The following is a 16,170-nucleotide window of genomic DNA, read 5'->3' as shown; positions in this document are numbered from 1 at the left end:
TTAGGAACTGGCTGGAGGGTGTGGTGAATGGTGCCACATTCAGCTGGCAGCCACCCACTAGTGGTGTCCCCCAGGGATCATTGCTGGGCCCCATCCTGTTCAGTATCTTCATTAACACCACCACCATATCAAATCTCTGTTAAAGATCACCCAGGAACAAGTAGTTCTCAGAATGCAATCCCTATAGACAAATGTAAGGGCATTTATGGTATCCTGCTTTCTTGCTGCATCCCCCTCTCCTCCCTCCCCTTACCATCCTTCAGGATCACTTTTGTCTCAGTCAGGCTGATCTTACATTTTCACATGCAGAGCCTCACATCTGTCAGACACTGGGCAATAAGGAAGACAGCATTTGGTTATGAAACACCTGACTTGAATTTCATTGAGCCAGGTAATAAACTGGAAAGAAATGAAGTTTTACTAGGCAGAAGCAGGTTTCTGCCATAAGTCTCTAGATACCTGCCTGCCTGATAATCACAAATGGAGTTGTTTTGTTCCTGGAAAAGAAAGATGAGAAGCCTCATACTGCACTTACAGCCAGTAGGAAATAACATCTCCTCCAACGTAAAGGGGCAGCATCAGGCAGGGCTGAGATCGTGTAATTAGTTAAGCAAAACAAACACATTCCATACATGCCATCCTTTGAAGGAAAGGAAACTTCTCTGGGTTCTAATCACAGAGAACTATGCTGCTTCATCTGGCTTTCCTATTTAAAAAAAAAAAATCTTTCCTTGCTATAAAAACCCCCAAACACCACCAAAAAAAATCAATAGCTTTCCATATAGGGAAGCACAAAGAGGGGCAATGGGAAGCATGCACTTCTTGGCTGGAAGCAAGCCACAGACAGTTCCAGGTGAGTGGTGTCTGTCCAACACCATGGGCTAGTCAGATTCTGGAGCCCTCTCCACCCTCATCGCCCCCCATTCCCAATACCTCAACAGGAAAGGAGCCATCTGTGAATCCTCTGGCACTGCTTCAATGTTTTACAGCTGTAATAACCACTGATACAAAGCAAAGAATGTTTCCTAGCCCCAGATTCCTGAGGTACTTTTCTAAACAGACACGAGTGGCTAGGGCTTGGTTACATGAAAAATACTGCACCAGGGGCAGGGCTGTGAGGAAAGGTGCAGAGGAATCAGGATCTGCAGATAATTGAGCTGAGCTATTCTCTGACCACTCAACCAACTTGTCCAGATCCAAACTTCTAATCCTCACATCTGAGCTGCATTTTTCTGGCAGGGTGCAAAAAGTCTTGGCTACATCAGATGAAAAATACTTGGAGGAGGTGGCTTAAAATAGTGGTGATCTATAGATGTATACACAGGGGGCATTTTTGCAGTACTCCTTACCACTGGCATATGGGGAGCAAAGTTGGACAGTTGCTGATAGTGCATTGGGCACTGAAGTCACCTCTCCTATGAGGACAGGCTGAGAGAGCTGGGGGTGTTCAGCCTGGAGAAGAGAAGGCTCCAGGGAGACCTTATTGTGGCCTTTCAGAAGGCTGCAGAGGGACTGCTTACAAAGGCATTTAGGGATAGGATGAGGGGCAGTGGCTTGGAATTAGATTTATATTGGGTGTTAGGAGAATGTTCTTTACCATGAGGGTGGTGGAACACTGGAACAGGTTGCCCAAAGAGGCAGTTGAGGCCCCATCCCTGGACATATTCAAGGTCAGGCTCCACAAATCTCTGATCAACCTGATCTAGTGGAGGATGTCCCTGCACGCTGCAGGATGGCTGGACTGGATGACCTTTGGAGGTCCCTTCCAACCCAAACCATTCTATGATCCTATGATAAAGGCACAAGGCAGCCCAGCCAAACAGGCCTGGAGAATTTGTTCCTAAGCACCAGTGCTCTTGGAAGGGTTGGGAACAGCACCTCTCCAAAGCAGAGCTGCAAAGGATCATCTTGCATGAGTAGAATGATATAAAGTAGAGCCACTCTGTACCGAAAGCCTGAACGCACAAGCACTTAATGCAAGCAACTAAGGCTCCAGTGGTAATTTCAAATGGATGGAAGACTCAAAGATGCTAACCAGAGCAGAGTGGAAAGCAAGGCATCTAGCTGACAGGAAATTCGAGTCCTGCTGCAGACTTGCTTCAAAAAGCACAAGTATTATTTCAAATATTTTTACATTCCTCTCTAACCAGAAGCTCCCTGGGTTGTACAGCTGCTCACTGACAATTTGCCCAAGAAACTGAGTAAATTGCTTCATCCTGAGCTCCTCTCTGTTGTGGTTACACTGCTGCTAGTCCTCAGACTCAGGGCCAGCTTCGGGCAGGCGGTCTGACAGGCACAGGAAAACCCCTACCTTAGCACAGGGGCGAGCGGGAGCAACAACCTCTGCTCTGTGCCAGGGATGCCTGCCACAGCTTCATGCCATCAGTCCTTTTCTCAACATCTGGCTTGTCTTGAAGGGGTGGGACAGGCCAGCTGTGCTCAGGGGTCAGTGGAGGCCAGAGCAGGAGCCTGGACAGGAGTCACCCTCGTGAGCAGCCAGCGCTACGGATGCCCTTCAGTTACACTGTGGATGAGCCCTGGAGCAACCCAGCTCCAGCTGGAACTGCACAGGCAACTGCTATGCCCGCATGGCACGGCCAGGACCAGAAAACCTTGTGGGGAGAAATTTGCAATACACACCCTTGGCAGCCAACACAGGCCTCCAGAGCTCCCAGTACCACCCACCCCTTTAACACTTGAAACAGGCTTTTCTGCAATCATTCTTCAGCCTGCATTTCTTCTGCTCTGGCGTGCTGAGTGAACATAGGGGCATAGCCACATGAATTTTACAGCTGTCAGGCAGCATTGTTAACAGGGGAAAAAAACAAAACCAACCTTCAAACCTTGTGCTTCAAAGCCACAAACCCTTGGTCCTCATCTTAAATGGAGCTCCTAATTAAATTAGTGATGCTACAGCTCACACGCTCTCTGCTGCCACTTATGGCATATCTACCAAACTCAACAGGGAGCTGGTGGACTACATTTTACATTGCAATCTATGCTCTAACTCTTAACAATAGTTTTCCCCCTCTGGTTAAGAGGATATTTCTAGAAAAACTTCAAGACTGCAGCAGTTACCTGCACCAAGTTAATTAGTTAAATGAAATAGAAACTCATTAGCTGCTTAACCAAGGGCTAAGATGGAGTAATGTCAGCACGCTCACAAGGAACCTTTAAGACAAGAGCTGCAGTAGATTAGCAATTCCTGAGTGTATTTGACTAACAAACAAACGAGGCTATTACTATGTTAATTACTGTTTGCCATAAAAGGCCAAATATCATTGAATTTGAGTATTTGAGGAAAAAAGCACCTTGCAGGGCAATCACAAAAGAGGAAAAGAGGAATTCATTATTTGCTGTGCTGTTGGCTGTTAAAAGCACAACAATAATCACAGGATGGCTCAGGGTGGAAGGGACCTCAGAGATCATCTACTCCAACCTCCCCACCATGGGCAGGGACACCTCTCAACTAGACTCAGCTGTTTAAGCCCTCATCCAACCTGGCCTTCAACACACCCAGGCAGGGGGCAGCCACAACCTCCCTGGGCAGCCTGTTCCAGAGCCTCACCACCCTCCTGCTGAAGAACTTCTTAAGATCCAACCTGAACATACTCTCCCTCAGCTTCTTAAGCTTTGTAGCCTCTGTAAAACACTAACTGCTTTTCCATTGAAACTTTCCATCACTTTTGCAATCCATTTGTGCGAGTGTCATTCTTTTACCCCTTTCAGGGGCAAGAGAGGATCTGTCTGGCCTCAGACAAGCACAAAACCATTCCCTCTTGTCCTGTCTCTAGACACCCTTATGAAAAGTTCCTCTGCAGCCTTCCTGCAGGATCCCTTCAGCTATTGGAAGGCAGCTCTAAGGTTTCTTTTTGTGTTATTTTCCCTCCTTATTGTGTGGGGAGAGAGGAGGGCTTGTGAGAATGGGCTGTGTTAACTCAGGACAATAGTACCACAATATTTCTTGATAATATGATAGAGCTTTTTCTGCTAACAGCAGCATGAGAAATTCAGATGATATCACCTATTTTTAGTGCTGCTTGTAACCTATTTTAAGTGCTGCTTGTACTCAATAGCAGCTTCCAGAGTCCCACTGTAAGCTTCAGAATAGAATAGAATTAACCAGGTTGGAAAAGACCTCAGAGATCATGGAGTCCAACCTATCACCCAACACCATCTAATCAACTAAACCATGGCACCAAGCACCCCATCCAGTCTCTTCCTAAACACCTCCAGTGATGGTGACTCCTTTACTGCATGCATGATCTAAATACCACCTCTAAAAACCTGCTACTGAGTAAACCTTGGTAACTTTTCCTCTTTTTTCCTTTTGGGAAGGACTAACCTGGAATGCTTAGCCATGTTAAAATATCAAAATAGACAAGGGGCAACAGTGGTGACTGTCACTGTTAATCTCCTTTGCACCCAGACTTTGCCAAAATCTCACAGAAATTCAAAATAATTCCCCTCTCTAACGAGCTTGCCCTCATAAAGTTCAACCCTAAGGGATATTTTTAGGGTATTACTCATAAGTACTGAACAATGAGCAATGCATTGAAGAAACCAAAATACCAACACAGAACTAACCAAAACAAAGCACAATTAAAAGCCCATAAACTGTGTCTAATTACAAAACAAAGAATTAAAAGAGGAGTATAAAATTAGATGCTAAAACTGTTAGTCTGCCAGCCTGGAGTATTTCTAAATCTTTCCTTATGCACTTACATTGTACTTTTTCTACCATGAGCTTAGCAGAGAAACACCAAGGCACCAAAGTCACAACATCAAGAAAAGGGTCAAGGGCAACTTGTCACAGATGTGTCAGGGTCCAGCTTAGGAGTTAGCTGTTCTTCACCCCACAACCATGCAGCTAAATCTCTGCTTTTTCATAGGATGGTAGAATGGCTCAGGTTGGAAGGGGCCTCAGAGCTCATCCACTCCAACCTCCCCACCACGGGCAGGGACACCTCCCAGCTAGACTCAGCCGCTCAAGGCCTCATCCAGCCTGACCTTCAACACCTCCAGCAAGGAGGCAGCCACAGCCTCCCTGGGCAGCCTATTCCAGAGTCTCACCATGCTCCTGCTGAAGAACTTCTTCCTAAGATCCACTGTAAATTTCCTCTTCTTCAGCTTCAAACCATTCCACCATAGGTATAGTTATAGTTTAATATTATTGATATTTGCATTTATATTTATAGACACACACACAGATTTATAAATGCAAAGATTTAGGTGAGAAACATCAGGTTAGATCCACTCTAAACTTCCTCTTCTTCAGCTTCAAACCATTCCACCATAGGTATATTTATATTTAGTGTTATCTTTTTAATGTTTATATTTATACCTTATTTACATTTACATTTATATACTATTTATATGTACATTTATAGACACACAGAGATTTATCTATGCAAAGATTTAGGTTAGAAACATTCCCAGAAGTCCTGTCCCATAGTCACTATCTCCTTGCAGGACTTTCCCAGCGTGAAAACTGGCCATGATCACTGAACAAATTGCTTCTGCAATTTTGTCAGGCTCTGAGCAGAGGTAGCATTCCACTAAATGCCATTATTAAAGTTTAATTTCTATTTTATCTGTGATTGCTCTCTTGGGAGCTGAACATTCTACCAGCTGGCAACATCTCCACGGAAGCACACGAACAGCTACTCCTGACAGAATAGGATGGGCTCTACAGCATAAAGTTTCCTTAAGGAGAAAGAGACTTTTCTAAAAAAAGGACACAAGAAAATTAATTGCTTGCTTGATTTCATTGTCTCTCCAGGACAAATAGAAGATATTTCAAAGGAACAGAAATACTCTACAGTAATTCTTGTGTGCAAGCATGTAAAGAGTTGGTCGGGGCTTTTTGGTTTTTTCCCCTCTGGCTGCTGTAGCCAAAATATAAATCATTTTCTGCTGTGGTGTCAGGAAGTGTATTGCACTAAATTAATCATGAGCTACTTTAGAAAAGGGACAAAAGATCCACTGCGAAATGAAACAAATCTCTCTGCGCCTGTTTTCCATTTGCATTGTCATCACTCACCTTTAGAAACCGATGGAAGTGAGATGGGAATGCTGCTGAAATGCATTCAACAGACCCTCTGTGTGTGTGTGTGTGTGTGTATGTTAGCCTCCCTAGTGCTCTCTGCTGTGCTTCCAGCCACAGGAAAAGATAAAGCATTGCAACCTGCACACGAAATAATCTTCTCTCCCTGCCAGGCTCCTAGCACAGGGACACACCACAGCAAACTCAAATGCAGAAACCACACAGCCTACAAGCCAAGCCGGGTGTCTTCTCCTAGCGTTTCCCGGTCCCAGACGTATTCTGCTGGGGTAGATAAAAGTCTGTCTCATTGCAAAAGAAAAGGAAAAAAAAGCAATTCAGAAGGGAAATGGAGTTCTTTTAGAAAGCTTTCCCTAAGAAGCTGCAATAGTTCTGCAGATGTGCACAAGTGGGGAAAGCTGGGAGCGCAGAGATCAGGCAGCTCCATCCCCGCCATCCTGCACCCGTGACTCGGCTTGCTTTTATCTTTTATGTCAGGCAATCAAAAGAAAAAGCCATTTTATTTACTGACTGAGGGGAAAATAAACTCATGCCAATTAAAGAACAGGAATGATGTCTCTGTGGTTTTGACTGGAAGCATTTTAAAGTTGTAGAAAAAAAAAAACCTCTTAAATTTAAGTCGCTCAGACAAGGCTTCTAGATCCTCATCTGCCTTCCTCTGCTCCCAGGGTAGAGTGAGCGTGCACTGAGCTGTTAACTCTCTCCTTTCAAACTGCCAACCCACAAACTACACCATCCAGTCATATTTAATAGCCCTGCTTTAATAAAGGGCTTTGCAAAATGCTTCTGGGAAGACGCATTTCTCTGGACCATGAGCAATAGCAGTTCGAGGCAGCCTCAACTTCACAGCTCACTTTGAAATCAGTAAAGCATGTACCAAAATATTTTGAAGTCCCTTTTCTCTCTCTCCTCAGTCTCCAAAAGTACTTTTTCTGTAGCTGACCACAATCCTGTCTGCCTTTCTCACTTATGGCTGCTCAGGTCTTCATTAGAATAATACAGAATAGAATTAACCAGGTTGGAAAAAACCTCAGAAATCATTGAGTCCAACCTATCACCCAACACCACCTAATCAACTAAACCATGGCACCAAGTGCCTCAGCCAGTCTCTTGTTAAACACCTCCAGGGATGGTGACTCCACCACCTCTCTGGACAGCATGTTCCAATAGCCAATTACTCTTTCTGGGAAGAACTTCTCCTCACCTCCAGCCTAAACCTCCCCTGGTGCAGCTTGAGACTGTGTCCTCTCGTGCTGATGCTGGGTGCCTGGGAGAAGAGACCAACCCCCACCTGGCTACAACCTCCCTTCAGGTAGTTGTAGGGAACAAGGTGGTCTCCCCTGAGCCTCCTCTTCTCCAGGCTAAGCAACCCCAGCTCCTTCAGTCTCTCCTCATATTAGATCAGGACAGTATTCTGATTCCTGACTCAAAAATGCACTTGATGATCTCAGAAGTCCTTTCTGACCAGGATCTTGATGGTTGGACTCCCTGATCTCAGAGGTCTTTTCCAGCCCAAACAATTCTATGATTCTATGACCACGTAACCTTAAGCCTGCACAGTACTTCTCAGCAAAAGCAGGTCAAGGTATGTGCTGAAACGCTGCTGAAACTGGGCCAACTGTGTGGTTTTCCTCCTCACACAGCAAGTTACTCTCTCCCTCTACAGCAAAGCCACACTTACCTGTAAAATGTAGTATAATCCACCGTTGAATGACAGCTCTGAAACTCCCACCCTTTGAGCTTCTGGCACTCCCGGTGGGCTCGGAGTTTCACCCTGACCGTGCCATGACAGAGCTCGGGCACAGGTTTCCTCTGCGGCCGGCTGCAGAATTCATTGGACTCCACACGCCAGGACTCAGCAAACTCATCCACATCAAACTTAAAATTCCCATCCCCTCCAATCAGGTCATCTCGCTTGTGCCCATTGTAATTGCCACACAGACCACAGAGTTTGCCTTTCAGGTGTGGTGCAGCCATGACTTCCACAAAGCTGTCTCCATCCCATGAGATTTCCAAGCCTGACAAAGATATGCACACACAAAACAAACAAACAAAAAAGAAGAAGAAATTGAGGACAGCAAACTGCACTTCATGTTTATGAAAAGTATTCATTGGAACCTAAATCAAAGGCTCTGGCTTTCTTCTGATAATGTTAGATGTCTGTATAACTCACTCCGGCAAGTTTGGCACTTCTTAAATCACAGTCATAGAATCATGACTTAGGTTGGAAAGAACCTCAGAGATCATCTGCTCCAACCACCCTGCCATGGGCAGGGACACCTCTCAACTAGACTCATGCAACCTGGCTTTGAACACCCCCAGGGCGGAGGCAGCCACAGCCTCCCTGGGCAACCCGTTCTAGAGTCTCACCACCCTCCTACTGCAGAATTTCTTCCTAAGATCCAATCTAACCCTACTCTCCCTCAGCTTAAAACCATTCCTCCTTGTCCTGTCTCTAGACATCCTTATGAAAAGTCCCTCTGCAGCCTTCCTGCAGGATCCCTTCAGGTATTGGAAGGCAGCCCTGAGATTCCCCTGGAGTCTTCTCTTCTCCAGGCTGAACACCCCCAGTTCCCTCAGCCTGTCCTCATAGCAGAGCTGCTCCAGCCCTTGGATCATCTTTGTGGCCTCCTCTGCACTTGCTCCAGTAGCTCTGTGTCCTTCTTATTCTGGGGACACCAGAACTGGACACAGTATTCAAGGTGGGAGCTCACAAGAGCAGAGTAAAGGGGAAGAATCACCTCTCTTTGACCTGCTGGCCACATCAATTACAATAAAATCACACCTGTCTATTTTTGCTCCTCCTTGCTAACGAAAGGGAATGGCCTCAAAAATCTGAAGCCAATGCCTTTCAACACCTAATTGCAAAACTCTGCTTGAATTTGCTTGAGCAAATTTCTACCTGATTTCACAGAGGGCCCAGAATTTCAGCTATTGTCATCCCTTGTACAGGCCATGGGTATACAAAGGACTCCTCAAGACTTCACCAGTGATGACCTTGTGGAAAACATCCTTTCCTTGCCTGAAAAGCTGGCACTGACTTCTCACTCTGGTGAATACAGCTGTTACAAGACAAGTTTTACTCTGGGATTAAAACTAGTGCAAGGCATTCTGAACTGCATGCAGACTGTTCATTCCCCAGGCATTAATTAACCAACCACCCAACCTCTTGAAGCTGTCTTCACCAGTCAGCAACAGTGAGGCATGCTGGTAAAGATCTAACCTGCATGGGTGGGTGGGTTCTAAGTGCTCTGCTACAACCAGTTTGACAGAAAGGTTGGGCACTTCTCATCCATCAAAACCCAAATCACTTTTTGTGGGTGAAATCCATCTTGCCTGCCCCCAGCTAAAAGCTAGGGGTCCAGCTTGAGGCCAACATCTGGGATCTCTCTCTGATGGAGAGGAACAGGCAGCTATGGATCACAACACAGATGTCTAAGGCAGAGGGAATAAACTCCCTTCAGAATGTCTTTCTGTTTCCAGTGGTACTCTCAAGGGCCCAGAGATCAGGTGGAGACTAAACTTCATTTAATTTACAATCACGTGGGCAATTGCAAATTAAATGAATTCCATCCTTTGAGGAGCAAATATGTACCTCATAAGGGCAAGATATTTTGGTATCATATGGGCTAAAACACCACCAAGAATTACTGTTGCTTAACTCCTACTCCAAAATGGCCTTCTAAAGTTATTTCCACCGACTGATGAATGCTACTATCCACGGCAGGGGGGGTTGGAACTAGATGATCCTTGGGGTCCCTTCCAACCCTAACAATTCTATGATTCTACTACTTCACATGTCTGCAGTGATCCTGCGTCTGGAGACCACAAATAATTTTGTTGACTTCAATTTATTTCCATAAAGTACTTGTGTGCAGCAGGATAAAACACAGGAACCTGCTTTTAAAGGGGATAATGGAGATTTTACCCTCTTCTCTCTGCCTGGCCAAGAATACCAAACAGTATCACTGCACAGTGCAGCACCAGGGCTTTGCTCCAGCTCTCAACATTTGCTGTGTGGGCTGGCTTAGCACCACCCTTTCCTCTTGTAAATCAGTGCATGTCACTATGTGATCCAAATCCTGTCCTATCCTCATGTAACTAATTAACATACCAGTGACTCACTTCAAAGCTGGAACCCTTCCTTCAGCAGCACATCCCATTGTCTCCTGTAACAATTTCTACTTGCACCCCAGAGGAACAGGGTGAAGCTCCAAGAGCAATCCTGGCAACAGAATGGGTGCTTTGCCATCGGGACACACTATCCTGGGGCCTCCATGGCTCACACCATGGCACCAAAAGTTAGAGGAATGATTAAGCCAGCAAGGTTAGGCAGATAATTCTCCACTACTGGTCACTGCAGTCTGTTGCATTGTGTTTTCTTTTCAGAGAAGGGCAAAAAGCTGGGGAGGGGTCTGGAGCACAGCCCTATGAGGAGCAGCCAAGGGAGCTGGGGTTGCTTAGCCTGGAGAAAAGGAGGCTCAGGGGAGACCTTCTTGCTGTCTGCAACTCCCTGAAGGGAGGTTGTAGCCAGGTGGGGGTTGGTCTCTTCTCCCAGGCAAGCAGCACCAGAACAAGAGGACGCAGTCTGAAGCTGTGCCAGGGGAGGTTTAGGCTGGATGTTAGGAAGAAGTTCTTCATAGAAAGAGAGATTGGCCATTGGAATGTGCTGCCCAGGGAGGTGGTGGAGTCACCATCACTGGAGATATTTAAAATAAGACTGGATGAGTGACTTAGTGCCAAGGTTGAGTTGATTAGATGGTGGGTGATAGGTTGGACTTGATGATCTTGAAGGTCTTTTCTAACCTGGTTAATTCTGTGACTCTGTGATTCTTACCACTATATGGTAGCAGTGATACCACAAAGTTGTCCTGAGCCGACTATGCAGGAATGTAGTTTCAGATGATCAAACAAAGCCATCATGGAGAGGGCCACTGTGTCCTCCAAAGGCACTTTACACCCAGTCAACTGAGAAATTGTGCAAGACTACAATTGCTAAGCAGGCCAGCACAGTGGCAAGGGGGACAGCAGCCTTTTAAGCTTCTTCAGCCATTATCACTGCTGGACAAATCCAAATCCCAGCTGTCTTTTGCTTCTGACAACGCTGAACAAAACAAAACATGGCTTGATTTGCAGACATTACATTAATATTGCCGTGCTGGCATTGAGAAAGACCTTGTCATTAAGTTATAAACTAAGATTTCTTCGGACCTGTGAATCATATAAACTTTCTCAAAGCCTGAAGCACCAAGATCCAAATTCTCAGGCAGTTCTCTTCAGCAAAACCACTCCAGTTTTTAAGGCAGTATTGAATTTCTGCCCCAAGTGAGCTCCCTCGACTCCAAGCAGAGTTGCAAAAGACTGCCTGATGATTCCATCTTAACTTGCCTTCTGCAACTTATGTTTTCCTCCAGCCAAGACTTACTGATTTTCTCCTGAATATTTGTGTGTCCACTGTGAGAGTTAAGTGAATCTGCTCTTTACATGCTGCTCTGTGAACTCGAGGTTTGCCAACAAGAAAGATATGAAGTTATGACTTTTCATCTCAGCGTATAATATGCAGATTTTAAACTACAGAGGGCCCAGCTTCAGCTACTGGATTTCATAGAATAGAATCATAGAATCAACCAGGTTGGAAGAGACCTCCAAGATCATCCAGTCCAACCTATCACCCAGCCCTAGCCAATCAACTAGACCATGGTGTTACATGCCTCATCCAGGCTTTTCTTGATGATCTCCAGGGATGGTGACTCCACCACCTCCCTGGGCAGCACATTCCAGTGGCAAATCACTCTCTCTGTGAAGAACTTCTTCCTAATTCAAGCAACTCAAGACCAGTTTAACTGCCCCAAAAGGATGCACTTTCCTCTAGCTGGCTGTTGTTTAATTACACTATACTCTGCTGTAATTGCTCAGGTGGAAGGGTAATTTCTAGCTCTGATGAGCAGGCTAAGCGTTTCTGCCTATATCAGAGCTGATTCCCTGTGCAGTTAACAAGGAAGGGCATTTACTTCTACAGGCATGAGAATTTTGTCACAGCCTGGCCACGTTGTGCAGTGTGTTCCCTTTTTTGTTTGTTTGCAAGCAGAAAATTCAGTTGCTTTCTGTAAACCAGCCAGAGCTCTGACAGACAGGATTATGCTAGGGAGCGATGTTTGAAATGGTCTCCGTGGCAGACAGAAATTGTTCGGGAGAGTTTCTCGGTGCCTTATACCTCCCCTTCCCTCCCCTCCTCAAATGGATGAGTTTCCCATTCACTTGGACAAGGATCAGAATCCAAGAAATGTGAAGCCAAAGGATGCAGCTGCTGTCCTATCTGGGGATGAAGAAAAGGAATATTCTTTGAGTTACTTTTCAGGGTTTTCCAACTTTCCCCATTCCTTGAATGACACTTAACCAACTTGTTACTTATTTCTTCCCTTGGCACACTACATGCTCTAGTACATCTTAAAAAAAACAACTTCTGGATTTAGGCACATCACACACTCAGTTTTCCCATGCTGGGAACTCCCATCCATTGTTCTGCATGATTTTTCATGGTAAAGGCATCCTCAAGAACTGGCAGTCTCTAAAGGATCGTAGAATTGTCAGGGTTGGAAGGGACCTCAAGGATCAGCCAGTTCCAACCCCCCTGCCATGGCCAGGGACACCTCACACTACAGCAGCTTGCTCGCAGCCGCATCCAGCCTGGCCTTCAAACCCTCCAGGGATGAGGCTTCCACCACCTCCCTGGGCAACCTGTGCCAGTCTCTCACCACCCCCGTGGGGAACAACTTCTTCCTAACATCCAATCTGAATCTCCCCCTTTCTAGTTTTGCTCCATTCCCCCCAGTCCTATCACTCCCTGACACCCTCCAAAGTCCCTCCCCAGCTTTCCTGTAGCCCTCTTCAGATACTGGAAGGCCACAATTAGGTCTCCTCGGAGCCCTCTCTGCTCCAGACTGAGTGCCAAAGTGGTACAGAACACCTCAGCAAAGAGGCTTCATGCTAAAGATCAGCACAGAAACAACAACAAATGCTCCTGCACCAGAGGGAGAGACAAGCAACTCCAGCACCATGACCCTCTCTTCTCCTGTCATCTTTACACACCACTTGTAGCCAAGAACTCAACACCAACCACAACCATGAGGCAGTACCCGCAAGGGCAGGGTGACAGAATTGCTGCTGCATGGCATGCAGGCATAGAGCTGGTGAGGAACTTTGCAACAAAACAGGTTTGCACTGGAAAATGCCAATTCATCAGAACTGAAATGCTTCAGGGAGACATCTCGGGTTCAGTGAACTTCCAACACAGCACAGGCAAGGCTCCAAGCTGCTTTTCCTGCCAGCTCGCCTGGTGGGCTGCCTGGAAGCTTGGACTCTCAGGGTATACAACTCCAAGAGAGCCCAGCCGTGCAGGTTGCCCCATAGCCAGGGACCACAAAGCTTCCTGAAAGTTTGGGCTCCCCTGTTTTATCCAGAGCTGAGCTCCCAGCTCTGCAAAAGGGAAACCAAAAGCCGTGGGAATGCTGGCTGAGCTGTGAGCTCCAGACTCTGCATTTTCCAGCCCAATTTTACTTCGAATTTTGCTTCTAGTGCAGTGGGTTTATTTATTTTTTTGTTACTGCCTCCCTCCCACTATGATTTTTTTCACCCTATACTGGGAAAGCAAATATTTAAGAAATAAAGAAATCCATGTTTCATTCTGAAACAGAGAAAAATCTCTAATTTTTTAAGGTTTTGGGTTTTTTTTACCCCAGCTCTAGGAATTTCCTGTGGAACAAAAGGTTTGTCTTTCAAGCCATTCTGCTCAGCACATTCCTCCTCTCTGCAACCTCTCTGCTGCTTGTCCTCTCCCAGCAAAATGGAGCCATGTCCCTCTGCTGCTTCCCAGGTTTTATGTGCTGAGGAAAGGAGGACTTGGGCCATTGTGCTGCATTCAGCAAGAGAAACCTGACCCTGCTCTGCTCTGGGGAGGGGTTTGCTCTCTGCAACTACCTGAAGGGAGTTTGTAGGCAGGTAGGGCTTGGTCTCTTCTCCCAGGCAACCAGCACCAGAACAAGAGGACACAGTCTCAAGCTGCACCAGGGGAAGTTTAGCCTCGAGATGAGGAGAAGGTTCTTCCCAGAAAGAGTAAGTGGCCATTGGAATGTGCTGCCCAGGAAGGTGGTGGAGTCACCATCCCTGGAGGTGTTCAAAAAGGGATCGGATGTGGCACTTGGAGCCATGGTTTAGTTAGTCATGAGGTTTTGGGTGATAGGTTGGAGTTGATGATCTCTGAGGTCTTCTCCAACCTTATTGATTCTATGGTTATTTAGGCTGTAATTTGCAGTGATTAGACCCTGTTTGGTATGTTGTCATATGCCATGTTTGCACTCCCTCTCTGCCAGCACATGGACAAGGATGCGTGCAGCCATCTCTTAGGCTTGCACCACAGACACATGGGGTAACAGCAGGGCGAGCTGTCCTTCATCCTCCACTGAAAACTTTTCCTTGGCCTGTGGTTGGCTAATGAAATCCACATCACCAGAATTCACAGCTCTCAGCTGGCTGCAAAGAGAAGCCTTCAAGATGCTTTTAATTAGAGGTTGTGAATAATGGTCAACTGCTGCGCATTTTACAGACAGCCACAAAAATCTGCACTGCCACTTGGAGGAATGAGCCCCGAGCTCAGGTCCACATTATGCAGACTTCACATTTCCAGGGGCAAAATGAACAGGTGTCTAAATTCTCAGCTCAACAATGGGTGCTAGTGTCCCCCCTCCGAAAAAAAAGTAACACAAATGATGCTAGATAATGGCTACAACTCTGCATCATACCTAGGACCATCTCTCTCTATAAGAGAGATCAGTTTCCCTGGTTTTCCCATTGCATTTAACTCAACAGCAAATTGCATTCTTACTGAAAGATGTCAATGAAATCTCTCAGGAGTCCAGCAGCACACACCACCTCATCCAGGTGAGCCCCCAGCTTGAGCACTGTGTTCAGTTTGGGGCGCCCCAGTTCAAGAGGGACAGGGATCTGCTGGAGAGGGTCCAGCAGAGGGCTACCAGGATGATTAGGGGACTGGAGCACTGCCTGGTGAGGAGAGGCTGAGGGACCTGGGGCTTTTTAGGCTGGAGAAAAGGCTTAGAGGGCATTTAATAAAAGTTTATAAATATCTGAGGGCTGGGGGTCAGGAGGGAGGGGACAGGCTCTGCTCACTTGATCCCTGGGATAGGACAAGGAGCAATGGATGTAAGCTGCAGCACAGGAGGTTCCATCTCAACACAAGGAAGAACTTTACTGTGAGGGTCACAGAGCACTGGAACAGGCTGCCCAGAGAGCTTGTGAAGTCTCCTTCTATGGAGACCTTCAAGGTCTGCCTGGATGTGTTCCTCTGTGACCTGAGCTAGATTGTATGGTGCTGCTCTGGCAGGGAAGTTGGACTTGATGATCTCGTCGGGTCCCTTCCAAACCCTGACATCCTGTGAGCTTGTGAACACATGCTCATGAGAAAGTTTCAGGCTTGCCCTCACTATTTATCTATGCCAGGATACTACAGGTACAGAACAGTTTATCAAAACAAAGGTGAGTACTCTGCTTTAACATTTTGACAATTCATGTATTTTCCAGGACTCAGAAGACCTGAGAGTCTGTTGTCTCCACTCTCTATTTCTACACAATGTACCAGATTCACTGAAGTTTCTGATTTCCCTTTGCTTCTGGAGCTGCAGGCCCTCTGTTCCTGGCACATTACTCAAGCACAAAGCAAATGCAACAAGATGGAACTAAAGAGCAAATGAGGTCATGGTTTTCAAACCAGGACATCCTTTTATGCCAGGTAGCCCCAGTGACATGTTTCTTAAACTCACTCCAGCCATCAGTAGCTGTGATTTTATGTAATTTCAGAATGTTGCTGCAACCAGGAAGAAAACCTGAATGTTTTGTTTAAGAACTGATCTCCTCTCTGTTCTTATCTGTAATTATCAAAGGATGACCATGAATAAGCCACTCTGAAGTTACTGGAGTGACAGATTAATCTCTGCAGACATTTAATTGTCAGCTACAGAATCACAGAATAGCTCAGGTTGGAAGGGACCTCCCCACCATGGGCAGCAACAGCTCTCAACTAGACTCAGCTGCTC

At 46.1% G+C, this 16,170-nt stretch overlaps 1 protein-coding gene across 2 annotated transcripts in view; it reads right to left on the bottom strand.

Annotated features, from left to right (window-relative positions):
* Nucleotides 1-16,170, bottom strand: part of BMPER (BMP binding endothelial regulator) — a 198,251-nt gene that overhangs the window by 47,182 nt on the left and 134,899 nt on the right. For both annotated transcript variants that reach the window (XM_054177146.1, XM_054177147.1), the window contains one exon: nucleotides 7,746-8,082. In XM_054177146.1, coding sequence (XP_054033121.1) covers nucleotides 7,746-8,082 — 337 coding nt within the window. The remainder of the gene's footprint in view (nucleotides 1-7,745; nucleotides 8,083-16,170) is intronic.

The sequence above is a fragment of the Dryobates pubescens genome, chromosome 38 (assembly GCF_014839835.1).
Source record: "Dryobates pubescens isolate bDryPub1 chromosome 38, bDryPub1.pri, whole genome shotgun sequence".
In the NCBI taxonomy this organism is placed as follows: domain Eukaryota; kingdom Metazoa; phylum Chordata; class Aves; order Piciformes; family Picidae; genus Dryobates; species Dryobates pubescens.
Note: the sequence above shows the minus strand (reverse complement) of the source record. Positions and strands in the feature narration are given on the sequence as shown.